This window comes from Choloepus didactylus, chromosome 4 (genome assembly GCF_015220235.1).
Source record: "Choloepus didactylus isolate mChoDid1 chromosome 4, mChoDid1.pri, whole genome shotgun sequence".
Lineage (NCBI taxonomy): Eukaryota > Metazoa > Chordata > Mammalia > Pilosa > Megalonychidae > Choloepus > Choloepus didactylus.
In genome coordinates this window covers 96,156,181-96,183,683 of record NC_051310.1, presented here as the reverse complement: position 1 = coordinate 96,183,683, position 27,503 = coordinate 96,156,181, and the positions used below count along the sequence as shown (strand labels likewise).

Sequence of the window (27,503 nt, the reverse complement as noted above, 5' to 3'; positions counted from 1 at the left end):
CCACTCAGACACGGGGCCCAAGAGGACACCAGCCCGCAGTGCGAGCCATACTCACCAGCTGCGGCCGTCCGAGCTGCCCAGCTCCGATTCTCAGCTCCCGGTCAAACCACGCTCGTCTGTAGGCACGAGGGGGAGGGGACTAGCGGAGCGTGCCCTTTGACCCACGCGCGCCTCTGACGCCACCGGAAGTCGGCCTTGCGTCCGTCACTGGGAACCCTAGGTTGCCTTGACCACGGCCTGCGCTCGGGAACAGCAGAAGTCTCCCGTGCTGAGAGGTCGTGAAGAAATCTCTGCAAGCGTTGAAGATGAGGACCTGTTGTCTGTGTCAGATTTGTATCTGCGGGTAAGGAACGGCTGTTGTGGTGGCGACTAGGGTATGGGAGCCGAGCTGGGGCCTCGGTGGACGGAGCCGGTTCCATAGGGAACCCTGGTAGTGGCAACTCCAGGAGATGAAAGGAGGAAGTATCAGCGACGTCCTTAGTTTTCCTGGTCCACGAATGCTCGCTTCGCACCCATTATCTACCGGGTGGTAAAACGTTTCTACCATGTAGTCCCTGAGAGTCACTATCCAGGGGTGCAAGCTGAAATGCCAGGGAGATAATACTTACGAAGCGGCGGCCGGGTGTAAGGCTGGTAAGTGGTGGGATCTGATCCGACTGGCAGAGCGTATGCTCCACACAATTTAAAAAAAGTTGAAGAAGAAAAAGAATGGACATGTGTTTGCAACCCGTGCTACCCTTTCTTTCATCTCCAGTTTTCCATCCTTCCAGCCCGATTATATTCCCATTCCCATCCCAGGAGCACTCCTTTGGGATCTGCCTCAGTGGAGAGATGATAGTTCCCACCTTGAAACCCAGAATTGGTCTATGAGTCCCGCCTAACAATCTCTCACCACTTATCAACAGTCTTCTCTTTCCTCAGCTTCACTGTTGACCCAAGGATTAGATATTTTTGCAATTAAATATTATGAATATGTCAGTCCCTTAGTATTTGCAATCTCCTGTAACTGCACCCTCCAAAGGAAAAATACTTGCATTTTGATGGAGAGCAGTTCCCTCCCCTAGTCTCATAATAAGGATTCTTTGTAATTAGGTGTTGTTTAAATGATAAATTAATGTTTGAAATATGTATCCACAAACTCAGGTGTGCAAAATTTTTTTTAAAATTTTTTCTAATCTTTAAATTAATTTATATCCAGCCCAAGTTCCTTTCCCATCCAGCGGTCAGGGAATTCAGTATTCATTATGTCAGGGACTCCCCTTTCTCCAAGCAGTAAAATGATCCAGGAAGCTGAGACACTGGCAGGGGAAAAGGAAACCTCTGGACTTTGAACATCAGTAATGCTAGCCACCGAAATATCCCTTGTTCCAGTTCAAATAGTCCCTTAATGGGTGGTGCCTTTGCTGGCTTCAGGTTAATGCTTGAGGTATAAGAATCTTTGGCAAAACTGAAAGCTGCTATAGCAGAGTCCAGCTTCCCTAACTGCCCCATTCAGCCAAAGCTTTTGAGATCTTACCACCTCCTGGGACACTGATACAGAGTGGAGCAAAGGTTTCCCACTCTTCTCAGAGCCCATTCCTCCTCATTTTTACCTCCCTCTCACTGGGTGAATCTTTCCCTCTTCTTGTTTTTCAGTCAAACACCGTCTCTTTCCTCTTGTAACCCTGAACAACAACTGTTTCATCTCCCCCTTAGGGACCCCTGATATCATCTCTTTTGTGAACTGTTTTTTAAAAAAGATAGGGAAATATGTTGACTACAAGCAGCTTCTATTCTCTGCCCTGCCAAAAGCCCTGCAAGAAGGAAATATAAAGATCTTAACTTACTGCTTGAAATAAAGGAGGGGAAAAATACAGGGATAACAAACTGGTTAATAGTTCAATAAATTGCCTCTCTCTAGGAGAATCAAGATTGTTAGGGAAATTTTGACCTGTTTTTGCTACCTTTTCAGCTTGCTGTTTGAATCTTTTCTTCATACTATGTAAATAAATATTATCACATGTCTATTTCTTTCACTATATAGATCAAAGCAACCATTCATCTCTAACATTTTTTTCTCTGCAGCGTTTATAAGCAATTGCTTGTGTGAATTAAACTGTGGTGGGGTTATGTTATATTGGAAAATAAAGTTGGGGGATGCTAGAAAAAATTGAGGCTTAATGACCTCAGTAACCAGCTTTTTCAGGAAACATGGTCAGAATGTTTGGGTAAGATTTGGAAGTGGGAAGAGAGAGACAAAGTGATGTTTGAAAGCATCGCAAGTTCATGATGCCAAATAAGAAGAGAATTTTTCTTCATTCCTTTCCTAGGACCTACTGAAATAAAAATATAGAAATCCAGGTAGAAATAAACCTATATTATTAAAAAGAATGGGAGAAGGAATTACTAACATGAGATTTCAACACATTTTTGGAAGAGGAAGGTGATAGGAACACTTTGACAGCTGAAATGGAAAAAGATATACTGAAGCAGATGTTCTGAAGTAGACCTGGGAGCATGTCTGCCAAATAGGGTGAGAAAGACACTTTGGACTAAATTTACAGGTTCATGTGTGGAAGGGTAGGATATATATATCTGCCCCCACCATCCAAAGCACAGGCAGTTGACACCTGTCCCTAAGGGGGGTTGGGAAGGACTGACTACTATTTTAACGAAATTAAAAGCTAAGACTCCTAATTGTGGAAGCCTACCATGGAAACGTAGGACTCATAGATTGTATACTAAAGAGGTTGAAAATCTTGAGTGCATGTGAAACAGAAATAATAAAAGGGGAATTAAAAGTTCTAGAAACCAAAGGAAAATAAGAAACTACAAAAAAACACTGTGGTTTAAAAATAAAGTAAAATTTAAAATGATTTAAAGTATTAATAATTGATAGAGTGAAAGAGATGATTTACTTAATATTAAGGCTAGGAACCTTTTTCCTCTTATGCCCTTAGGATCATGATGTTGAACCCACGGAGAAGAAAAGACAATCCCTGCACATCAAGTGCCCCAGAATTAAACTGTATATTATAGTTTTAATGTAAACATAGCAAACTGTCTTTACAACTTTGAAAAAAACAAACCTGGATACAAAGCATGGCAGTTTAGTTTTATTAAAGGACAGGATCTGAACAACTTTTGTAATATATAGTAAATATAAAAGTATATCTGACAAGAAGTGGGATGTGAAAGGGAGGTAGAAAATTGAAGAAAAGTTTTTAGGAGCCAATACTTTTCTTCTTCCTACAAAGTAGAAAAGTCAAAGAACAGTTCTGAGGTGCTGATATGCTCATCTTGCAAAGTGGGGTGTCCCAAAATGCTGTCTAAAGTTGATGGAATAAAAAACGGTTAAAATGTATGATTTTAAAATGCAAATATAATCAAGATATATATATATAAAATGAAAAATCCTTCATATCTTTGCTCAAATGTCACCATATCTAAAATGGCAACCTTGCTTCCCAACCCCCCACTCTCAATCCTACCTGCTTCATTTTTTTCCCCATTGCACTTAATCCTTATCTGCTATACTATATATTTTTAAAATGTATTTGTTCATTGTCTTCTTAACACCCTCTGTTTCAGTTTGCTAATGCTGCCAGAATACAGTATACCAGAAATGGGTCGGCTTTTAACAATGGGGATTTATGAAGTTACTAGTTACAATTCTAAGGCTGTGAAAATGTCCAAATTAAGGCATCAACAAAAGGATACCTTCCCTGAAGAAAGGCTGCTGGCATCTGGAGTTCCTCTGTTAAAGAGCAAGGCACATGGCTGGCATTTTCTGGTCCTTCGCTCCCGGGTTTCATTGCTTTCAGCTTCAGATTCCAGTGGCTTTCTCTCTGAGCATCTGTGGGTTCTCTCTTAGCATCTCTGGGGCATTTCTCTCTCTAAGCTCTCTCCAAAGGTCTCTGCCTTTTATCCTCTCATAAAAGACTCCAGTAAAGGATTAAGACCAACCTTGAATGGGCTGGGTCACATCTCAATCGAAACAACTTAATCAAACGTTTCCACCCATAATAGGTCTGTCCCCACAAGAAGAGATTAAAAAGAACATGGCCTTTTCTGGGGTACATAACAGCTCCAAACTACCATACCCCCATCCCGTTTAGCTCAACAAGGTGGTTACAAATTGGAACCAACTAAGATACCTGGACAAAGATATTGGGAACACCAAGGAAACTACTGTGTTCCAATATCTTTGTATAGTTGCTGCTCATTAAATATTTGCTGAATGAATGAATGACTGTAAAATAGTGGGACATGCAGGTGAGTGGTATAAATTAGCTAAGTCTTTATTTTTTATGTTAGGATTTGACAGTATCTTAAGCTGATAAATCAAAATGTTCAAAGTTTATAAACAAGTGTTACAGATGTAGTCTCCAGAAAAACTAAAAAGCAGAAATAGAAAGGTTGCTTCTGGGGATGGGATATGTTAGGACAGGAAGCTTCTGCTTTCCTTTATAAATTCTTCAGCTTATTTGATTTGTTATAATGTGAATGTATAACTTTGATGGAAAATAAAACTAAAGGCTAAAAACAGTGGTAAATTCCAAAGCTTTGACTCAATTCTTGGAACTCAGTGCAGCTATATCAGAACCTCTAGGTGTGACCTTGGTACTCTTGGTACTTTTGCCAAGAGTCATGTATCATGTGTGTCATTAAATCACTTCAGCACTTTCCCATATATTTCATTTTCAACCGAGATTCCTAAATTGCTTGACTCCCCTGACGTTGACGTTTCTGGGCTATCCTATGGCACCAGCTCCTCACTCTTCCATTACTATAATCCCTTGTGCTGTCTGGCAACCTCCATGCAAAGAAGCTTATTTCTGTTATCTTCTTCTTAGTGGTGCATTGATTCCAGGTATCTTAGTTGGTTCCAATTCGTATGCAGAACATATGTATTTTCTTCAGGTCCAGCTTTACCTGACTTTTATCATCAATACATACCACATAGCCTAGGGTCCTCAAATGGTACCAGACTTGAGAGATCAAGCTTGTACATCAAAATGATGTGTTCCAGTTTGCTAATGTTGCCGGAATGCAAAACACCAGAAATGGATTGGCTGTTACAAAGGTCCAAGGTAAGTCATCAACAATCGGGTACCTTCACTGGAGGATGGCCAATGGTGTCTAGAAAACTCCTGTTAGCTGAGAAGGCATGTGCCTGGTGTCTGCTTGCTCCCAGGTTGCATTTCAAAATGGCTTTCTCCCAGAGCGCTCCTCTCTAGGCCACCACGCCTCTTCAAAATGTCACTCTCAGTTGCTCTTGGGGCATTTGTACTGTTGTAGCTTCTCTGGAGCAAGAGTCTGCTTTCAACGGCTTTCTTCAAACTGTCTCTCATCTGCAGCTACTCTCTCAGCTTCCGTGTGTTCTTCAAAGTGTCCCTCTTGGCTGCAGCAAAGCTTGCTCCTGCTGTCTGAACTTATATAGTGCTCCGGTAAACTAATCAAGGCCCATGCTGAATGGGCAGGGCCACACCTCCATGGAAATTATCCAGTCAGAGTTATCACCCACAGTTGGGTGGGGCACATTTCCATGGAAACAACCTAATCCAAACGTTCCAACTTAATCCCCACTAATATGTCTGCCCCCACAAGATTGCATCAGAGAACATGGCTTTTTCTGGGGGACATAATATATACAAACCGGTACAAGATGTGATTTTGCTTTTTAAAATTTGTTTGGGTTTTTTGTTTGTTTTGTTTTTTAAGAGGTTTTGTTTTTTTTCTAATTAGAAAGTAAATAACACATGAGGTATATTATAAAAATTCAATAAAAATATGTATAATATAGTGAAAATCCTCCATAATTGTTTTCCCCACAGATAACAAAAGTTCTTTCAGACTTGTTTTACATACACATACTCTTTTTTAAAAAAGAAATCATTTTGTACATACTGTTCTACAACCTGCTTTATCACTATTTACAGTCTCACCATTTTCCAGTGGCCATGCACAAAGATCTACCCCATTTTCTTTAACAGCTTCATGCAATTAGCTTATTTGGTATATAGATCAAGGTTCTTAGTATGGACAACATAGTCTACTCGAGTTAGTTGAGGCATGAAGGGATTTATTAAGGAGTACATATATAGCTCACAGAATTGTTGCAAGAACTGAAGAAACAATGAAAAAATGCCCCTAAAATCTCACTGTAGAACTGGGCTGCCAAGGGTGCCACTGCCTGTTCCACAATCAGGAAGCTGCCAAGTCAGGAAGCCACTCTGCAAATCAGGACACTAGGATAACAACTATCATACTCCATGCAGACAAAATGTATGTTGTGTAACCGTTCCCAAAGTTTCATGTAAGAACATCTAAGAGGTGAATCCTAAATTGTGTGTGGAACCTTGAGGCAAAAGGTCTGGGAAATTCATTTGTTAGATTTTTAACTTCTATAATGACGGATGCAATAAATTATTGTTAGAATAAAGCCTGGGCTTCCACCATGTGAGCATATACCATAGTTTACTCAATTATTTGGTAAACAGCATTGCAGAGTAAATGGATTTTTTTTATGTAAAGCTGCTTTAAAATGTAGAGATTCTGCATTTATTGGAGGTCTCTGATTAAAATGCAATTATCAGACAAAATGTTTGTGGAAAGTGAAAATAATCTTTCAGTTTATTTATGTTTGCACAGGCAACATCGTTGTCCACATGGAACCACAAAGATTTATGAAAATTCTGGCATGCCTTGTCCCACAACTGAATATTTGGAAAAATATCCTGTGTATGGCAATGTTCAGCCACCTCAGAGTCTTAAACCCAAGCAAGAATTTCAAGCTTGCCGTGGTAAAATGGAAGGAATAACAACATTTAAGTAAATATGCAGCATCTATTTGCTATATATTTTCCTCTGAATCTTCTGGTCTTACTAGGGTTTTCTAATCATTTGAACTGAACTTGTTAGTTGATTTAAGTCGAACCAATCCAAGACACAAGTAACTGGTGGAGCTACAACTTGTTAAAAAAACAAAACAAAACAAAAAAAACCTAGAAAGATAATTAAGTTACACTGACAAAAAGTGAGAAAAAGAAATTAAAAGTTCTGTTGATTTTTTTTTTTTTTTTTGGTGCCTCCTAAGATTTCTCATATTTATCTACTTTCCATGGTCACCAATACCTAGACAGGTTTGGTAGATTCCTAATTGTCATATCCGTTATCTATTCTAGTTTTTTGCTTCTCTCACCTGTTTGTGAAAGTGGTCTTTTCATAATGCAAATCAAATCTTAACACCTCCCTGCTTAAATTACTCTTAAACTTCCCCACTGTGCTTAGCATAGACCAAAGTCCTTACCAAAATCTCTACATGGTTTGGTCCCTGCTTGCTTCTCTAGTTTAATTTCACCCCAATGCCCTTTGTACTCTCTTATCTTCCCTTCTACTATGACTTTTTTTCTTTTCCTTGGAAGTGCCCTGTTTCTCTTCCCACAGAGCCTTTCAAAATACTATTTTCCCTGCCTGGAATTTTCCCATCCCCTTCAATCTGAAGATCTCAACTCACTTGACACTTCCTCCAAAGAGCCTTCTCTTTTCAGGCTAGGTGAAATTCTCCTATATAAGCTCTCAAAGCACCTTCCTATTATTTATCATTAGATTTACCTCTGCACTCTGTGAAGGCAGGAACTATGTCTAGTCTTAACTCAGCATTTTATTTCCAGGAACATAGTACAATGCCTTCTAACACATAGTAGGCACTAATACTTTTTCAGTGGGTGATGAACAAAAAAAAAAATCCTCCAAAGCCTGAAGTTTTCATCTGAATTTATCTTTTTTAATCATTTTGTATCTTTGTCAACTTGATGGGTTAATTCCTTTAGGTATTTTTTTCTTTTATTTAGATGGTTAGCATGCATACTATATTCAAGGTACAATCTTAAGCAGCAAGTATTTTTACAAAAGATCAGAAAGTTGAGATTCCTGCTTTCAAGGAACTCATACATCAGATGTCTGTAATTTTAAGTTATAAAAATATTCTATAGCTTTTATTTTTAGTGTTCTCTATTTCCGTTTTGTTTCAGATAGATCTCATTCTACTTACATAGCAAAGGTAGAGATTTTCAAACCTTTAACCCAACACTTCAATGATTATTTGATTTCAGACATCCCTTGCAGTAATAATGCTTTAGTGACTCCACTTACTGCTATAGGTGTGCAGAGCCTCCACAAATCTGAAGATATTCCAGAGTCCTCATACTTTGGTGTGCTTTAGAATCATTTAGAAAGATTGTTAAATTGTAGATTCCAGAGCTAGCTCCATTAGTAGATAATGGAATGACAGTTTACTAATAGTCATTTATTAATCATTTAGTAGATAATGGAATCTGCATGTTTAACGAGCATTGCTGGTGATCCTGTTGCCACAGATTTATTGCAATGGGGCAGGAACTGAATTGTTCATTGGGGGTGACATGGAGCATAAAACAGAGAAGGACTTTGCCTTATTGTTGTTTACAATTTGTGGGGGGAGGTTAGTCCAGAAACAAAATGTCAGATAAACAAGATAACTATAGATGATAGTGAATGAGATGAAGAAATTAAACAATTGGATGAGATAGAGCAAATGGGAATGGTTGCTCCTTTTTATTCACCTTTTTTCTTTATGCCTTAATGGTTCAAACTGGAGATGTGAAATAAATTTCACAACATTCATATTTGTTGAGTAAAATTTTTGTTTGTAACTGATTCCAAATGTTGAAATCAGGAAAATTTAACCTGCCACATCTTTCTTAAAAAGGCAATTGTTTTTCAATTCTCAGTTTTCTCAGCTGATTTAAATTGCCCTTAAGGAAAAGTTCCAAATCCCAAAAGGTCCCAATACTCCAATTAAACTAAAAATTCCAGTTCTTATATCTCCTTCTCTCCACTTAGTAACTGACTCTGGATCCTTCCTTTGTATTCTTACTGGGGAACTAGCAGTATTTCTAAAAGCAACATCCTAAGGTTTAGAACTCTTGCTTGACTCCTTCATGTTGACCACGTTGACTAGGCAGCAGAAAGTTGATTGACCTGTACAAACAAAGGAGTGTAATACATTCACAGAATAAGATGTCATTCTAGACTTTTCATTAATACAGGAAGTCTGTGTAAAGAGCACGTCTGGACTTGTGCAAGACTTTTGATGCATTATAGCATTACAGTAATACAGCACAGTACTGTGAAATGACTGCCAAAGTTGGCAGGAAGTCTGCCCTGAAAGAGGAGGATTATGTTTAGGGATGTATCAGATGAAGAACACAGCATTCGCCCTTTACTACTTCTCCATAGAAAGTTGCTTTAGGTTTACTTTCTAGCCTGTAATCTAAGCAGAGAAATTGAGACTCCTGAGCTTTCTCTGTCCTTCTCTTCTTGATTTCTTCCATTCCTTGATAGCATTTTAGCCTATTCCCCTCTAGCTGTTAATTGGGAAGAAAAAAGAACCACTCAGAAGCCTTGAAAAGCAGAGGTATGTGATTTCCACTACTATTCACTCATTAAATAAGTATTTATTGGTCATTTTTAAGTGTTAGGCACTATGCTAGGCACCTTGGATACAACAGTAAACAAACAGTAATCACCTCTGTGCTTACAGAGTTTACATCTAATGGAGGTGACGATCAAAACCATAATGCAAAATACATATAAAATTACCAACAGTGATAAAACCTATGAAGGATAGACGTAAGTACCTTGAGAGCAAAATAAGAGTTACGACTTTATAAGGGAAATGTGATAAATGGGCTAAGACCTGAAGAATGTGAAGTAATTAACTGGATTAAGAGGAGGAGGGAGCAGTACATTCCAGGCAGAGTGCAGCATGTTTTAGGAAGGACTATGGAAAGTAGGTAAGTCTCAAAGAAGGCTAACCCAAATGCTGGACCAGAGAAAGCGAGAAGTGCTAGTGAAGGAAGCCAGGCAGGCCCCTATGGGCCATACTCAGTTATTTTTCTGTATCCTTATCCAATAAGAAGCCATCAAAGATTTCTTTCCTTTTTGAGGGTGAGGGAGACATGGGAAGGGGCTTAGAGAAATGGGGCAAGAATGACTTGATCAGATTTACACATTAAAGTATTAACTTGGGTGCAGTTTGGAGAGGATTGGAGAGAGGACCAAAGTAGATGCAGGTAAATGAGTTTAGGAAGCTATCGAAGTGGGATTTGAGTGAACTATTACGAAAACTTGGAATATTGTGGTGGTGACAGAAATGGAGAAAGGTGGTTAGATTTGAGAGATATTTAGGAGACAGAATCGACAGGCATTGATGGATTGGATATGGGAAGAAGGTAAGGTATGAGGGTGAGTCCTAAGTTTCTAACTTGTGCAGCTGAAGAAATGGTGATGCCATTTACTAAGATAGGGAACAAGCGAAAAGGGACAGATTTGTTGGGGGAAAACAGTGAGTTTGAGGTGAGGCATGTTGGGTTTTGAGGTGCCCTTGAATATCCAAGAGGCCATTGTAGAAGAAATCTGGGCTGAGAGGTAAATTTGAGTCATTTCTATATAGACAGTAAGTGAAGCTGTCGGAGTAGAGGAATTATCCTCAGAAGTGAACTTTATCTTCAGGATGAGAAGAGGAAGGTATATAGGTCCAAGTCTTAAGGAACATCAACATTTTAATGGCTGAGTAGACAGGATGAAGATGCCTAAGAGACCAATAAGAAATAATCAGCAAGGCAGGAAGAGAGAATTTCCTGGAAATGGAGTGAATAATATCAATTACTGTTTGAGAGGTCAAGTAAGATGAGGAATAAAATGCCTGATTTAATTATATGGAAGTCATCATCAGCCTTAGTGCTGTGTTAGGCAAGTATCTTTGCTGGAAATTAGATTTAAGTGGGTTGAAGAAGGAATAGGAGGTGAGGAAGTGGAGACAAAATGTATAGGAAGTTAAGTTATGAATAGGAGGAGGGATTCAGTGAGTTTGTGGTATGTGCTTGTGTGCTTACAGACATATAAAACAAATATTGATTAATACGAGATAGTTTGAATCATAAAATGAGTGATACAACCAATAGAGTCCAGAAGAAAAAACATTCTGCGAAGATTTGGAGTAATAACAGTAAAAACTAACATGTTGCCTTTACTAAGTACTCTTCTGGGTATATGTGAGTGTGATGTGGTGTGTATCCACTTAATCCTTAAAACAACTCTGTGAGGTAGATGATATTATGGTCCCATTTTATATATGAGGAAACGAGCATAGATAGGTTAAATAAATTTACCAAAGTCACACAGCTAATGAATGACAGCCAGAATTTGCCAGGCAGTCTGATCAAGTCTGAGTCTGTGGTCTTCTCCACTCCAGTGGATTACCTCATTGTCCACAAAACTACATAGTGGTGTATGATACCCAGGATGGCTGGATTACCATGTGACTCCAATCCATGCCAAGGGCTCCTGGGGGAACCAAAGATGAATAAGATTCATATCCATGCTACAGGTGTGATTTACATCTAAAAACCAGAGTTACTGATTATTTAACAATGAGCAGGAAGACAGTAAGACTTCAATAAGAAGAAAGTGTGCCTTACTAATGTACTAGAGTCTTTGAGTAGAATAAATAGGATTTTGACAAAGTGGACCCAGGAGATATAGAGAGTTTCATGATCATCAAGCCTTTAACCTGAGATTTCCTTTCAGAGTAGAAACAAATTCAATTAGCGGAGGATTGTATTTACTTAATATCCAGTTAACTGAGGAGTCATTGTAACGAAGCCTTGAAAACTAGGATTTTTGACATATTTACTTTTCTTAAAGTATGGATAGGACCATATGAAGGAATGCAGCTACTTTCAAGTAGTTTATCATCTTTCACCAGGTGAATATCCTCTCAGACTTTCCAAGTTAAAAAAAAAACTTGAGATTTTCAGTACTGCATTGGAATAATTAGAAATAAAAGAACCTCTGTGGCTGAGTTTCAAATTTATATATTTCAGGTCAGATTATCGTCCTTATGAAATAGTGAAACAGCCTCGCCATGTACCAGAAGAGTATAAACCAAATCATGGGGAGATTGATCTTGGCACTACCTACAAACAGGATTTTAATTCTTATAAAGTACAGCCTGTGGCAATAGTCCGGCCTCTGGAGAGACAAGAAGTTAAAAAAGGAAAGTTGAACACTGTCCCAACCTATAAAGGTAACTCCATTTCAAAAATGAAGGAGCCAAAAAAACCAAAACTTACTCCAGCTTTTACATCTCATACCAAATCATAATTTGGTGTGTTGCTAAACTTGGCCCCATGGCTTGGGAAATAACTTTTTTCTCTTTAGTCAAAATAATACTGTATAGTGAAGAAAAGACCATTTGCCTGATTAAAATTTAAGAGATGTGGATTCCTGTCAAAACCCAGCCACTTGATTAGTTTTCTATATCTCAAGTCATGTAACAAAATATGTCATTGAACAAGCATTATGTCACATTTGTCACAAGTAACATTTAGTTGGCACTGTCCCTCTCCTCTCACCCCGAATAAGTTGAAACTCTGAGAGTACTGGGGTCTTTGAGAATATCAAATAAATAGCACCCTTGTCCTTCCAAATTATGAACAAAAGAGGTGGAGAACCAAAATATTGCCTTTATACTAATAAAGACTAGGATGGAGAATATATCCTGATACTGAACCTCAGAATAAAATAGTCTTATCTACTCAATGACAGACTTACTCTTCCTTCTCCCTACAAGTAACTGACTCAGAAGAGTTGTTTTGTTGTTGTTGTTCTCTTAAAAATAGGCTATCTGGCTAGTAGCTATTATTTCTATATTACCTTTTATTAATAATGTAATTGCATATATAGACCTAAATTTTTTCCATTAATTATGTGGTATAGCTGAGTGGGTATGTCCTAACATAAAACCCTTTTGAAAGAGTAATGCCATCCACAATAAAAGTAATGATTTATACATTAATTAGGTAATAGCTGAATGCATACTTTTTCTTTAAATTTCACACTTACCAGTTCAATGGGTAAAATCCATGTTATCAATGTACTATGATCTGTATACCTGCCCTGTAGGGAAGAGAGGAACTCTGTTCCTTCTGTTTTGTTTTGTTTTTTCTTTAATCTTCATTTTATTGAGATATATTCACATACCACGCAATCATACAAAACAAATCGTACATTCGATTGTTCACAGTACCATTACATAGTTGTACATTCATCACCTAAATCAATCCCTGACACCTTCATTAGCACAGACACACAAATAATAATAATAATAATTAAAGTGAAAAAGAGCAATTGAAGTGAAAAAGAACACTGGGTACCTTTGTCTGTTTGTTTGTTTCCTTCCCCTATTTTTCTACTCATCCATCCATAAACTAGACAAAGTGGAGTGTGGTCCTTATGGTTTTCCCAATCCCATTGTCACCCCTCATAAGCTACATTTTTATACAATTGTCTTCGAGATTCATGGGTTCTGGGTTGTAGTTTGATAGTTTCAGGTATCCACCACCAGCTACCCCAATTCTTTAGAACCTAAAAAGGTTTGTCTAAATTGTGCGTAAGAGTGCCCACCAGAGTGACCTCTCGGCTCCTTTTGGAATCTCTCTGCCACTGAAGCTTATTTCATTTCCCTTCACGTCCCCCTTTTGGTCAAGAAGATGTTCTCTGTCCCACGATGCCAGGTCTACATTCCTCCCCGGGAGTCATATTCCAAGTTGCCAGGGAGATTCACTCCCCTGGGTGTCTGATCCCACGTAGAGGGGAGGGCAGTGATTTCACCTTTCAAGTTGGCTTAGCTAGAGAGAGAGGGCCACATCTGAGCAACAAAGAGGCATTCGGAGGGAGGCTCTTAGGCACAATTATAGGGAGGCCTAGCCTCTCCTTTGCAGCAACCGTCTTCCCAAGGGTAAAACCTACGGTAGAGGGCTCAACCCATCAAACCACCAGTTCCCTATGTCTGTGGTCATGTTAGCAACCATCGAGGTGGGGTAGACCAATACCCCTACATTCTCCACAGGCTCCTCAAGGGGGCACTACATCTTTTTTTCCTTGTTTTTCTTTTTTTTTTTTTTTTTTTTTTAACCTTTTTTTCCTTTTTAAATCAACTGTATGGAAAAAAGAAATAAAATAAAAAAAAAAAAAGAAAAACATACAATAAAAGAACATTTCAAAGAAACCATAACAAGGGAGTAAGAAAAAGACAACTAACCTAAGATAACTGCTTTACTTCCAATCTGTTCCTACTTTACCCCAAGAAAGTTACATAATATAGCAACATTTCTGTGAACTTGCTCCTACTATATCCATCAGAAATTAACAGACCATAGTCATTCCTGGGCATCCCCAGAACGTTAAATAGCTTATCTGTTCTTCTTGGATTATTGTTCCCCCTTCCTTAATTGCTCTCTATTGCTAGTTCCCCTACATTCTACATTATAAACCATTTGTTTTACATTTTTCAAAGTTCACATTAGTGGTAGCATATAATATTTCTCTTTTTGTGCCTGGCTTATTTCGCTCAGCATTATGTCTTCAAGGTTCATCCATGTTGTCATATGTTTCATGAGGTCGTTCCTTCTTACTGCCGTGTAGTATTCCATTGTGTGTATATACCACATTTTATTTATCCACTCATCTGTTGAAGGACATTTGGGTTGTTTCCATCTCTTGGCAATTGTGAATAATGCTGCTATGAACATTGGCGTGCAGATATCTGTTCGTGTCACTGCTTTCCGATCTTCCGGGTATATACCGAGAAGTGCAATCGCTGGATCGAATGGTAACTCTATTTCTAGTTTTCTAAGGAACTGCCAGACTGACTTCCAGAGTGGCTGAACCATTATACAGTCCCACCAACAATGAATAAGAGTTCCAATTTCTCCACATCCCCTCCAGCATTTGTAGTTTCCTGTTTGTTTAATGGCAGCCACTCTAATAGGTGTTAGATGGTATCTCATTGTGGTCTTACTTTGCATCTCTCTAATAGCTAGTGAAGCTGAACAATTTTTCATGTGTTTCTTGGCCATTTGTATTTCCTCTTCAGAGAACTGTGCTTTCATATCTTTTGCCCATTTTATAATTGGGCTGTCTGTACTATTGTCATTGAGTTGTAGGATTTCTTTATATATGCAGTCTTTTGTCAGATACATGGTTTCCAAAAATTTTTTCCCATTGAGTTCGCTGCCTCTTTACCTTTTTGAGAAATTCCTTTGAGGTGCAGAAACTTCTAAGCTTGAGGAGTTCCCATTTATCTATCTTTTCTTTTGTTGCTTGTGCTTTGGGTGTAAAGTCTAGGAAGTGGCTGCCTAATACAAGGTCTTGAAGATGTTTTCCTACATTATCTTCTAGGAGTTTTATGGTACTTTCTTTTATATTGAGATCTTTGGTCCATTTTGAGTTAATTTTTGTGTAGGGGGTGAGGTAGGGGTCCTCTTTCATTCTTTTGGATATGGATATCCAACTCTCCCAGCCCCATTTGTTGAATAGACCATTATGACTCAGTTCAGTGACTTTGGGGGCCTTATCAAAGATCAGTCGGCCATAGATCTGAGGGTCTATCTCTGAATTCTCAATTCGATTCCATTGATCTATATGTCTATCTTTGTGCCAGTACCATGCTGTTTTGACAACTGTGGCTTTAAAAATAAGCTTCAAAGTCAGGGAGTGTAAGTCCTCCCACTTCGTTTTTCTTTTTTAGAGTGTCTTTAGCAATTCGAGGCATCTTCCCTTTCCAAATAAATTTGATAACTAGCTTTTCCAAATCTGCAAAGTAGGCTGTTGGAATTTTGATTGGGATTGCATTGAATCTATAGATGAGTTTGGGTAGAATTGACATCTTAATGACATTTAGCCTTCCTATCCATGAACATGGAATATTTTTCCATCTTTTAAGGTCCCCTTCTATTTCTTTTAGTAGAGTTATGTAGTTTTCTTTGTATAGGTCTTTTACATCTTTGGTTAAGTTTATTCCTAGGTACTTGATTTTTTTAGTTGCTATTGAAAATGGTATCTTTTTCTTGAGTGTCTCTTCAGTTTGTTCATTTCTAGCATATAGAAACATTACTGACTTATGTGCATTAATCTTGTATCCCGCTACTTTGCTAAATTTGTTGATTAGCTCTAGTAGCTGTATCATCGATTTCTCAGGGTTTTCCAGATATAAGATCATATCATCTGCAAACAATGACAGTTTTACTTCTTCTTTTCCAATTTGGATGCCTTTTATTTCTTTGTCTTGCCGGATTGCCCTGGCTAGCACTTCCAGCACAATGTTGAATAACAGTGGTGACAGCGGGCATCCTTGTCTTGTTCCTGATCTTAGAGGGAAGGCTTTCAGTCTTTCACCATTGAGTACTGTGCTGGCTGTGGGTTCTTCATATATGCTCTTTATCATATTGAGGAAGTTTCCTTCAATTCCTACCTTTTGAAGTGTTTTTATCAAAAAGGGATGTTGGATTTTGTCAGATGCTTTTTCAGCATCTATTGAGATGATCATTTGATTTTTCCGTTTTGAATTTTTAATGTGTTGTAATACATTGATTGATTTTCTTATGTTGAACCATCCTTGCATGCCTGGAATGAACCCCAATTGGTCATGGTGTATGATTTTTTTAATGTGTCTTTGGGTTCGATTTGCAAGTATTTTGTTGAGGATTTTTGCATCTATATTCATTAGGGAGATTGGCTGGTAGTTTTCCTTTTTTGTAGCATCTTTGTCTGGTTTTGGTATTAGATTGATGTTAGCTTCATAAAATGAGTTAGGTAGTATTCCATTTTCTTCAATGTTTTGAAAGAGTTTGAGTAAGATTGGTGTCAGTTCTTTCTGGAAAGTTTGGTAGAATTCCCCTGTGAAGCCATCTGGCCCTGGGCATTTATTTGTGGGAAGATTTTTGATGACTGATTGGATCTCTTTGCTTGTGATGGGTTGATTGAGGTCTTCTATTTCTTCTCTGGTCAGTCTAGGTTGTTCATATGTTTCCAGGAAATTGTCCATTTCCTCTACATTATCCAGTTTGTTGCCATACAGTTGTTCATAGTATCCTCTTGTAATTTTTTTAATTTCTTCAGGATCTGCAGTTATGTCACCTTTTTCATTCATTATTTTGTTCATATGGGTCTTCTCTCTTTTTGATTTTGTCAGTCTAGCTAGGGGCTTGTCAATCTTGTTGATCTTCTCAAAGAACCAACTTTTGGTGATATTTATCCTCTCTATTGTTTTTTTGTTCTCTATGTCATTTATTTCTGTTTTAATCCTTATTTCTTTTCTTCTACTTGGATTAGGATTGGTTTGCTGTTCATTTTCTAGCTTCTTCAGTTGATCCATTAGTTCTTTGATTGTGGCTCTTTCTTCCTTTTTAATATATGCGTTTAGTGCTATAAATTTCCCCCTCAGCACTGCTTTTGCTGCATCCCATAGGTTTTGGTATGTTGTGTTCTCATTTTCATTCGTCTCTATATATTTAGCAATTTCTCTTGCTATTTCTTCTTTAACCCACTGATTGTTTAGGAGTCTGTTGTTTAACCTCTAGGTATTTGTGAATTTTCTAAGTCTCTGATGGTTATTGACTTCTAATTGTATTCCATTGTGGTCAGAGAATGTGCTGTGAATAATTTCAATCTTTTTAAATTTACTGAGGCTTGTTTTATGTCCTAGCATATGATCTATTCTGGAGAAAGTTCCGTGAGCACGAGAAAAGTATGTGTATCCTGGTGATTTGGGATGTAATGTTCTGTATATGTCTGTTGAATCTAATTCATTTATCAGATTGTTTAGGTTTTCAGTTTCCTTATTGGTCCTCTGTCTGGTTGATCTATCTATAGGAGAGAGTGATGTGTTGAAGTCTCCCACAATTATTGTGGAAACATCAATTGCTTCCTTTAGTTTTGCCAGTGTTTCTCTCATGTACTTTGTGGCACCTTGATTGGGTGCATAGACATTTATGATTGTTATTTCTTCTTGCTGAATTGCCCCTTTCAATAGTATGTAGTGGCCTTCTTTGTCTCTCAAAACATCCCTGCATTTGAAGTCTATTTTATCTGAGATTAATATTGCTACACCTGCTTTCTTTTGGCTGTAGCTTGCATGAAATATTTTTTTCCATCCTTTCACTTTCAGTTTCTTTGTGTCCCTGTGTCTAAGATGAGTCTCTTGTATGCAACATATTGATGGTTCATTTTTTTTGATCCATTCTGCGAATCTATATCTCTTAATTGGGGAGTTTAATCCATTTACATTCAACGTTATAACCGTGAAGGCATTTCTTGAATCGGCCATCTTATCCTTTGGTTTATGTTTGTCATATTTTTCCCCTCTGTCTATTAATATCCTTTATTGTACCCATACCAAATCTCTTTAGTACTGAACCTTTCTCCAAGTCTCTCTGTCCTTTCTTTGTTTCTCTGTCTGTAGGGCTCCCTTGAGTATCTCCAGTAGGGCAGGTCTCTTGTTAGCAAATTCTCTCAGCATTTGTTTGTCTGTGAAAAATTTAAGCTCTCCCTCAAATTTGAAGGAGAGCTTTGCTGGATAAAGTATTCTTGGCTGGAAATTTTTCTCACTCAGAATTTTAAATATATCGTGCCACTGCCTTCTCGCCTCCATGGTGGCTGCTGAGTAGTCACTACTTAGTCTTATGCTGTTTCCTTTGTATGTGGTGAATTGCTTTTCTCTTGCTGCTTTCAGAACTTGCTCCTTCTCTTCTGTGTTTGACAGTGTGATCAGTATATGTCTCGGAGTGGGTTTATTTGGATTTATTCTATTTGGGGTTCGCTGAGCATTTATGATTTGTGTATTTATGTTGTTTAGAAGATTTGGGAAGTTTTCCCCAACAATTTCTTTGAATACTCTTCCTAGACCTTTACCCTTTTCTTCCCCTTCTGGGATACCAATGAGTCTTATATTCGGACGTTTCATATTATCTATCATATCCCTGAGGTCCATTTCGATTTTTTCAATTTTTTTCCCCATTCTTTCTTTTATGCTTTCATTTTCCATTCTGTCATCTTCCAGGTCACTCATTCGTTGTTCAACTTCCTCTAGTCTTGTACTATGAGTGTCCAGAATCTTTTTAATTTGGTCAACAGTTTCTTTAATTTCCATAAGATCATCCATTTTTTTATTTAGTCTTGCAATGTCTTCTTTATGCTCTTCTAGGGTCTTCTTGATATCCTTTGTATTCCGTACTATGGTCTCATTGTTCATCTTTAGTTCTTTGAGTAGCTGCTCTAGGTGCTGTGTCTCTTCTGATCTTTAGATTAGGGTGCTTGGGCTTGGGTTATCCATATCATCTGGTTTTTTCATATGCTTTATAATTTTCTGTTGTTTTTGGCCTCTTGGCATTTGCTTAACTTGATAGGGTTCTTTTAGGATGTGTAGACCAATTGAAGTCCTTATTTCTAATTTATCAGATCTACAGCTTCGTGGAGTACACTTTCTCTAACTAACCAGCAGGTGGCGTCCACGAGCCACCTGTTCTCCACAAGCCAGTTCTCCCCTGCTTTGCCTTTGTGGTGAGTGGGGGAGTGAGTCTTGTGGGGTCCAATTGGTGTACCAAGCTTGCGTGTGTAGTTGGTGTTGCCCGCCCTGTATATGGGGCGTGTTTCTGGGCAGTCAGGGAGGGGGGGTGGCTGTAACAATCAAATCTCCCTGGTGATCCTGGAGTTTTAAAGCTGCTGCAATAGTCTAATCCTTCAGTTCAGTCCTGCCACAGTTTGTCTCTGCCAGTGACCCACAAGTCCTTGGTATTGGCGTATGGCTCCTGAGACTTGCAAGTGGGTCCCTCTTCCAGGCCGTGCACCCCCTGGTCCTCTGTTGAGGGATGACTGTGCTATGTCACAGGTGAGTGCCGTCCCCCCAGGGCGGTTCTGGGCTGCTGGGCTGTGTAGGGAGGCTCCCAGTCTGCTGAAATGATGGCTGAATGGGGCTTTGTTAATTCACACTGCTCCACCTTCCCAACTCTGAGACAATCAGCTGAGGTTGCAGGGAAGGCTAATGTCCACGCCCAGTTTTGTGGTGTGTGCCTGTTATTTGAAGCACTTCCGTCACACTGGGTTGTCTGGGGCAGCTCTCGGCTATGGGGCTGGCGATGGGCTGGAGTGTTTCCTGTCCATCAGGATGATGGCTGTGAGCGGACACCTCCCTTTCTTGGGAAGTTGTGGTGTTTAGTGAAATTTCTCAGCCACTGGATTATTGCCTTTTGTCTCGGAGCTCTCTTAGTTCTGCTCTTGTCTTGACCTGCCCAAATTGCAAGTCTTTGAAGCTTTCTGTATTGGGCTTCTTAGAGTAATTGTTTTACAAAAAGGAAAAAGGATTAAAAAAAAAAAAAAAAAAAAAGGCCCTCCTCACAGATCTAATGGGTTATTGAAATGCTAAGAGACAAAGCAATTAGGGCCATTAAGGAAAGTTCCACAGGGCAGAGAGATCAGCTTTTCTTTGGGATTTGCTTATGAGCCTGAGGGCCTGAGCTCTGCCCTTCCCCTTTCTATGTTCACCAGAACTCCAAAAATCCTCCGCTTTTATTTTGGAGTTTTTCGTGCTGTTTTTTTCTCTGTCTGTCTCCTCTCTGCTGGGCTGGCTGCTCTCATATTCTCTAGTGTCTGGTCTCAGTCTATCTATGGTTGGAGTTTGGATCAGTAGAATGAGTTTCCGATAAGGGCTGCCACTGCAGTTCTCCCTTCTCCTTCCGGGAGCTGACAGCCCCTCATCCCACGGGACTGAGCCTGGCAGGGAGGGGCACGGGTCCCCTGGCCGCAAAAACTTACAGATTTCGCTGATCTCAGCAGTTCCACATTTTCATGAGTGTTGTATGAAGTATGCCCAAAGTCAGATTGCTCTGTGGTGTCCAGTCCACACAGTTCCTGGCTTTCTATCTGCTTTCCTGGAGGAGTAACTAAAACATACAGCTCACCGGTCCGCCATCTTGCCCCGCCTCCGTTCCTTCTGTTTTTAAACCTGTGAGCACATAAAATGCTATACAAGGAACAACTTGTGAAGACTATGTATATGGTGAACAAATATATTGCTTTAATTAAATATAGCATATAATAGTTACCATGATATATATTTAGTGATATGCATAGGAGATAATGTACTGCATAATTATGAAAATGAGTATAGAAGATGATGAAGATCACTGTACTTTGTCTTTTATACAAGCAGAGTAAATTTTTCTTTTCTTTGTTCTCCAAGATCTATAAAAAAGTGTTCAATAATACTGATGTCCCCTGACACTGTGAACAGTGACAACACAATACACATACATACATACACGAACACTAGTTCTGGCTCCTTGTTACCTGGGCCTCCTGTAGATCCTCACACTTCCACTCCCACAGTCTAAGGTTGAAGATTCCTGAGTTCCCTCTGGCCTTCTCGCTCTTGTTCTTTCCTTGTCAGGTGAGGCTGTCAAGTATGTCCAGGTTTTCGGGCGTAAGACAACAGAAATACTAAAGGCCAATGCTGTATTTCATCCTTCTTTTTGATGACTGTACTGCAGGTTTTATAGATACCCACTTAAGGACAGGTGTGTAGCTGAAGAGACGTCAAAATTGGAACAAGTTCACTCTCCTCAGAATTAGAGGACAGAGGAAAGGGAGAAATGGGATATGATTTTTTAAAAAACCTGCAGGGTGGTAAGCAGAGAACATTAAATTTTGGAGATGTTATTTTATTAAAGTAATGACTCTAGACCGAAGTGTATTTGCCCCCAACAGCCTCAGTTTGGAAATTCATTTATGTTAAAATGTAAATTATGAAAATAGATATATGAATTGTTAAATAACAAAACATTTTAGGAACTGTTATGCTCTGTGCTAGGGGTTGTAGAGAATACAGAGATCTGAATTGTAACATGGTTTTTGACATTTTGAAACCTGACATTTGAGTTGAGAAAAAAAAGCAATATTATCATGAAAAAATTAACTTATTTACTGGAAATAAATAATGAGATATAAGAGGGGATGTTCGTTGCTAGAAAATTAGTGTAACAATTAGTGCTACAGAAATTGAAACTGGGCAAGAGATCACTTCTGGCTAGTCTGGAAAAGTGTTCTAGAGACCAGTCAGTATTGATTCATAGAAGGAGGAAGCCTATCCCAAATGCTGGGATGAAATGAGCAAAAGCATAAAGCCCAAAAAATAAAAAGGTTTTTCAGTGGACTTGGTGAGGACAAGAGGATATTAGAACTGAAAGGTTGGGGTATATTTCTATAAATGTAGGTTGAGACCAGATTTTGAAGAGCCTTGATTGCCACACTAAGGAGCCTGATATTTTTCATGTAGTCACTAAACATTTTTGAGACTTTCACTGTGAAGTAGGATATAGTTGGTAGCAGAGAGCCATTGCTTCTACTGAAAAAAAAAAAAACTAAAAAAAAAAAGTATAAGTTTTTAAATTGTAAAAATTTTATTTTTTATAACATCAAACAGCTGTGAAAGCAAAGAACTAAAATTCTAGAGTGGGAAGAGTCCTTCCTAGGTGAGCTGAGATGGCCAACTGTTGACTTCTGTGGGAGCATCTGCCATATCTAGGCCCAGGCTGAGAACTGGGCTTGGCATAAACAGAGGAACTCAGCTAAGGGAAAAAGAAACCAATAGAGCACTTGACACATGGGCTGGTACGACAACTTGGAATCTAGAAGCGTTCCAAATGCATAGCTGCTTTTCCTTGTGGGATATTCACTGAGTGCTTGGAGGACATGGTGTGTTGGGAGATTGGACCAGAAAGATCTCATGGAAAAATCCCACATGGAAGTAGGTGTTAGGAGACTAAGTCCCACTAGGGAATGAGGACCCTTGCCTCTAACAGGTCTTGCCTTTGAGATATTTGAAATCAGAGGAACTCTATGTTTAAATAAAGGTGCCACTGAGAGTTGACCTAGCTCATTCCTGATGGGATGGAGGTGATCTGCCCCACATCTTATTTGCCTAACATAAAACAAGCAAAAAAAACACAAACCTGTCTCCTGTTGGAAATAACACTGATTTTAATTTCCATGGTTATTTTATGTACAAAGTCCAGCATATTGTAAAACATTATGAGACCTATAAAAAAAGAAATCTTTTAATTCAACCATATCAATAATTACATTAAATATAAATGATCTAAACATGCCAATTAAAACAGAGATTGTTAGATTACATAGAGAAGAAAAAAAGCCAAGTATATGCTGTCTATATCACACCTACTTTAAATACAAAGTTATAAATAGTTTAAAAGTAAAAGGTGGAAAAAATAAATACCTATACCATGAAAACTCTAATTAAAAGAAAGCTTGAGGACTTTATTAATTTAAGAAAAAGTAGCCTTCAGAATAAGGGATATTACCAGGGATAAAGAGGGACATTTTACTTAACGATAAAATTCCTAAATATATATGCCTTAACACTTGAGCTTCAAAATAGATGAAGCAAAAGTTAGGGTATTGAAATAAGAACTGAACAAATATACAATTAAAGTTGGAGATTTCAACACTACTCTTTAAGTAATCAATAGAACCAGTCAACAAAAAGTAAGTAAGGATATAAAGACCTGAACAATGCCATCAATAACCTTGACCTAATTGACCTAATTTAGAAAATACTGCTGTAAACTATAACAGAAGACATTCTTTTCAAGTTCACATGGAACATTCAAGAGAGACCATATTCTAAGCCATAAAACTAACAAATCAAAATAATTGAAATCATACAGAGTATGTTCTCTGACCATAATGGAATTAAATTAGACACGATTATCAGAAAGAGAACTGGAAAATCCCCAAATATTTGGAAATTAGACAACAGATTTCTAAATAATCAGTGGTTCAAAGCAAAAGTAACAAAGGAAAGTTTTGGAGTCACCAGTGTACAGGTAGAATTCAAAACCATGGGAATGGTTTGATAATATATAGACTGAGAAAGAAAAGGCCCAGGATGGAGCCCTTGACTTTGTAAAAATTGTTTCCAATTCCTTGGTGCCTTGAGCACCTCAGGGAACAGAGTCCAAAGTACCAAGAAAAAGAACTAGTATAATCAACTCAGGACTTTTGTCCTCAAAGGGGAACTCACAGTAGCTCTAGAAAATGGTTGACTATTCTTATAAAATATTAAGAATATGAGTGGAACTGTACAGAAAAATGTTCATCACAAACACATCAGCTGTTCAGAAGAGAGCAAACTTAACTAACTAGAGTTTAAAGGCTAGAAATCAGAAGTGAAAGCTGAGGAACAGACCTCTTATCTAACAAAGGTATTGCTGAAGCTGCCAAATTACCAGACTGTATTATTGTTAGAGATGTTGGCATTAATGTTTTTTTATTAAGTGTCATAAGACATGAAAAACAGAGGATTTTAATAAAGATTATGATGTTTTAAAGGCATTGTTAGAATATGATGAATAAATACTCCTACTGAGAAATATTCTGGACATATGAGCATAAGTGTAATTATGGGGTGATCAATTTTCTGCTATTATCTGGAAGTGATATTCATGCTAATGTATGCTGCCAAATTTGTCTCTCAGTCTACAAATTCTAGCTTCCTTTTTGTAAACAAAAGCTAGTTTGGTGAGGGAGAAATATTCCCTTCTGGTTAGTTCTTCTCTTGAAATGATCATCTTTTCCTCATCATCAGTTTGGTAGCAAGGGCTTTCCCTGTATGATTGTGTGGATCTATAGACCTGCAATAATATCTGTGATTTCCTTTTAGTTACTGCAAAATAATGGTATAATTTGATACTTTAGATTAAAAGAACAGGAATTCCTTCATGGTATCTCAAGAAAAAGAGGTTCTGTGGTAAAGCTTCCTGTGAACTGGAAATAGAAAGCTGTCAGGTACAGAGGAAGCTTGAGGAAAGAGCTGTTCCCTCCATCTCTACCATAAGCTGCTGGTTTCTCTCACAGAATCTCCACTTCCCTTTACACATCTGCTCTGATTTCCACCCTACTAACTGACCTCCTTTGCCTATTTATAATTTCTATTCCTTCACAAATCTGCTTTGAGTATAACCTCAGCTTGCCATAGCTATACTTTATGGCATCCTTTTAGATTCTGCTCCCATTTCTATTTGACTATTTATTTTCAATTTCAGGTTCACAAGAAAAAGAATATGCTTGACCTAGCTCATCTTTTCTTGCCATGTTGTTTCATAAATCTGCTAGCCTAAAGATAGTCTGTGCTTGGGTCAGGTGCTCATTCTCATCCAAATGACAATAGATTGAGGTGGGAGTAACCATTTGGTCCAAAATTTGGCCATCTTGGCAGAAATGTCTGTGGGTGAGGCATTTTCATCTTAGAAAGAGGATCCACATCATAGCATTTGAGTTTCAGCCTTTCCAGTAAGCATGGCATAGACTTTAGTCCAGGCCCTAATACTTAATCTTGTGAAACAAATATCTGTATTTTATAAATTATTTTTTTGTGTTTAGAAATACATCTTTTTGGATGAAGTCAATTATATAGTATTTTCTAGATTACTACCTTTCTCATCTAGAACTAAAAAGCCTAACTTGACATTTAAGCACTTCAATTTTCCACCCATGGTCTAGGTAAACTGTAGGAAGCAGGCTTAAAGTTAGCTCTGATGTTCACTTCTAAACTTGACATAACTCTCTAAATACTTTTGAAAGCACTCATTTCAAGCCTCTGGATTCTAGTGGCCCTCTGTTGGGGCTGCTTCAAAGCCCGCTCATGAGGAGAAGAGTTGAAGCCATTGATCTTTTAGAAACAGTACAACTTATCCTGTATCTTTGCTCAACAAGTCCTGTTGGCTTCCTAGAATATAATGGAGTGAAATTTTTCTCTCCTTTGAGGAGTCCCTCCAGAGAAAGGAGTAATTCAAACATCACTTTTGTCTATATATCAGGGCCCTTGATTTGAGGCCAGGTACCTAGGTTTTATGGCTTACCTTAGTAATTTGTGAGTTATGGTGAAAATCTCAGCCAGTTCCTGGGACCACAACCATAATCTAAACTCGGTCTCAAGCCAAAACGCAGCCCTTTTGGCTCTCAAAAACTATCAACAATCAGGCTCAAGTGTGCTTTTTCCTTGTTATGTAATCAGATGAATCTGGAAGTGAAAACTTACATATATTAAATCTGGGAGATAAGAATAGGCAGAAGGAAAGGAAGAAAAGACAACAAATCTGAGGGGAATCACAGAAACTTGATGCTAGTGGTCAGATTTCTAAAGAAAATGGGAGGGTGTCTGGCAACGAAAGAATTAAGTTGATTTTTAGAATATAGCATTTATTCTTTAGTATTTAAATAAACTTTTTTTTTTTTTCATTTTAAAGATGATTATAGAGCTTGGGACGTTCAAAAATGGGAGCTTTATAAACCAGAACAAACTTACCATCCCCCTACTGTGAAATTTGGAAATTCAACTACATTTCAGGATGACTATATTCCTCAGGAGATAAAGCCTAGGCAAAGTTTTAAACCTTCCCTTGTGGTCAAACATTCTACAGTCCCTTTTAATGGTGATACAAGTCATCATCTTGATTATGTACCTCATCAGCTAGAATTCAAATTTGTAAGGCCAAAAGAAGTTTACAAGCCACCCAACCAGTCCTTTGAGAATCTCACAACTCACCGGTATGATTTTCAAGGTCTCGTTGGTGAAACTGCAAAAATCTGCAAACCTGCATACACCAGACTGACCCAAAATGCTCCATTTGAAGGAAGCACTGAATTCCGTGAAAGTTTTCAACCATGGGAAATCTCACCACCTGAAGTCAAGAAAGTACCAAAGTATGTTCCCCCTACAGGTACCATGCAGTTAAACAGCATGAGCCAACTCGACTATGTTCCATATCAGGTCAGCCGTGTTGTGCCCATCAGACCAATTTCACCTAGAAGAAGTAACAATTTTCCTTTCCAAGGAAAAAGCACCACAAAGGAAGATTTTCCAGCATGGGAAAGTTGTCGTCAAGGAATTGTTAAAAGGCAGCAGCAGATTCCCAACCCATCTGGAAAATTTGATGGTTTAAGCACTTTCAGATCTCACTATGTGCCACATGAACTGATTCCAAGGGAGAGCTGCAAACCTTTAAATGTTGCTCTCAAGAGTTCTGTTCCATTTGATGATGTAACCATGTACTCTATAGAGTATGCACCAAAGAAACAGGAAATCTGCCCAGCTAGCTATCCTTTCCCTCCGGGTTATATATTTGAAAACACAAATTCCCAAGGTCATAAATTCTTCCGCAAGATCACTCCTGCAGTGAAGGCCTTCTAATCATCAAATCATGTTTAAAAGGAGGCTAAGTATCTCAACAAAATTAAATAAAAAAAAAAAAAAGGAAGCTAACTACCAAGATACTGGTTTTCCAAAAGCAAAACCAATTTTGATAGGGAAAGAACACTTATGAGAGAGCTATAACAAATCATATTTTAGATTTTTAGATAAGAAAATTGGAAATTTTATAATAGGAAATAAAATTCCTAAAATTTATTTTATTTGATATTTTTACCAAGATTTACTATGCATTTTTGAAAAATGAATAATGTACTTTCCCATCTGAACTATTTTTATCCCTAATGCATTGTTTGTCCTCAATCTGTTATCTTTTATACTTCTGTTCATAGTTATAGCTGTTATATTGTTATTC

General features: G+C 38.2%; 2 protein-coding genes and 1 long non-coding RNA gene across 8 annotated transcripts in view; 1 reads left to right on the top strand and 2 right to left on the bottom strand.

Moving 5' to 3' along the window:
- EFL1 (elongation factor like GTPase 1) overlaps window positions 1-148 on the bottom strand; it is a 144,823-nt gene extending 144,675 nt beyond the window's left edge. The window contains exon 1 of the mRNA XM_037833194.1: window positions 56-148. The gene's annotated coding sequence lies outside the window, so the exon portion shown is untranslated. The remainder of the gene's footprint in view (window positions 1-55) is intronic.
- On the top strand, window positions 98-27,261 carry SAXO2 (stabilizer of axonemal microtubules 2). Of its 6 annotated transcripts, XM_037833202.1 has the most exons (7): window positions 98-343; window positions 2,310-2,512; window positions 2,940-3,025; window positions 4,903-5,072; window positions 6,634-6,813; window positions 11,910-12,112; window positions 26,187-27,261. In XM_037833202.1, the coding sequence occupies exons 5-7, from the start codon at window positions 6,683-6,685 to the stop codon at window positions 27,128-27,130; spliced, it is 1,278 nt and encodes a 425-aa protein (XP_037689130.1). In that variant the 5' UTR covers window positions 98-343; window positions 2,310-2,512; window positions 2,940-3,025; window positions 4,903-5,072; window positions 6,634-6,682; the 3' UTR covers window positions 27,131-27,261. The 6 variants fall into 6 exon arrangements, with proteins under 6 accessions (XP_037689130.1, XP_037689128.1, XP_037689129.1 ...); XM_037833200.1 differs by lacking the exon at window positions 4,903-5,072; XM_037833201.1 differs by lacking the exons at window positions 2,310-2,512; window positions 4,903-5,072.
- LOC119531681 lies at window positions 21,204-26,036 on the bottom strand. The gene is made up of 3 exons (XR_005216379.1): window positions 25,800-26,036; window positions 22,872-22,957; window positions 21,204-21,536 (listed from the first exon to the last, which is right to left on the bottom strand). It is a non-coding gene; the product is annotated as an uncharacterized LOC119531681 (long non-coding RNA).
- Window positions 27,262-27,503: the final 242 nt, after the last annotated feature.

Bases quoted from the DNA above. Each gene is read 5' to 3' on its own strand.
- SAXO2 (XM_037833199.1), top strand. From the start codon at position 306: ATGAGGACCTGTTGTCTGTGTCAGATTTGTATCTGCGG. The intron at 6,814-11,909 runs GTAAATATGCAG...TATATATTTCAG, and splicing joins GAAGGAATAACAACATTTAA to GTCAGATTATCGTCCTTATG. The intron at 12,113-26,186 runs GTAACTCCATTT...TTCATTTTAAAG, and splicing joins CACTGTCCCAACCTATAAAG to ATGATTATAGAGCTTGGGAC.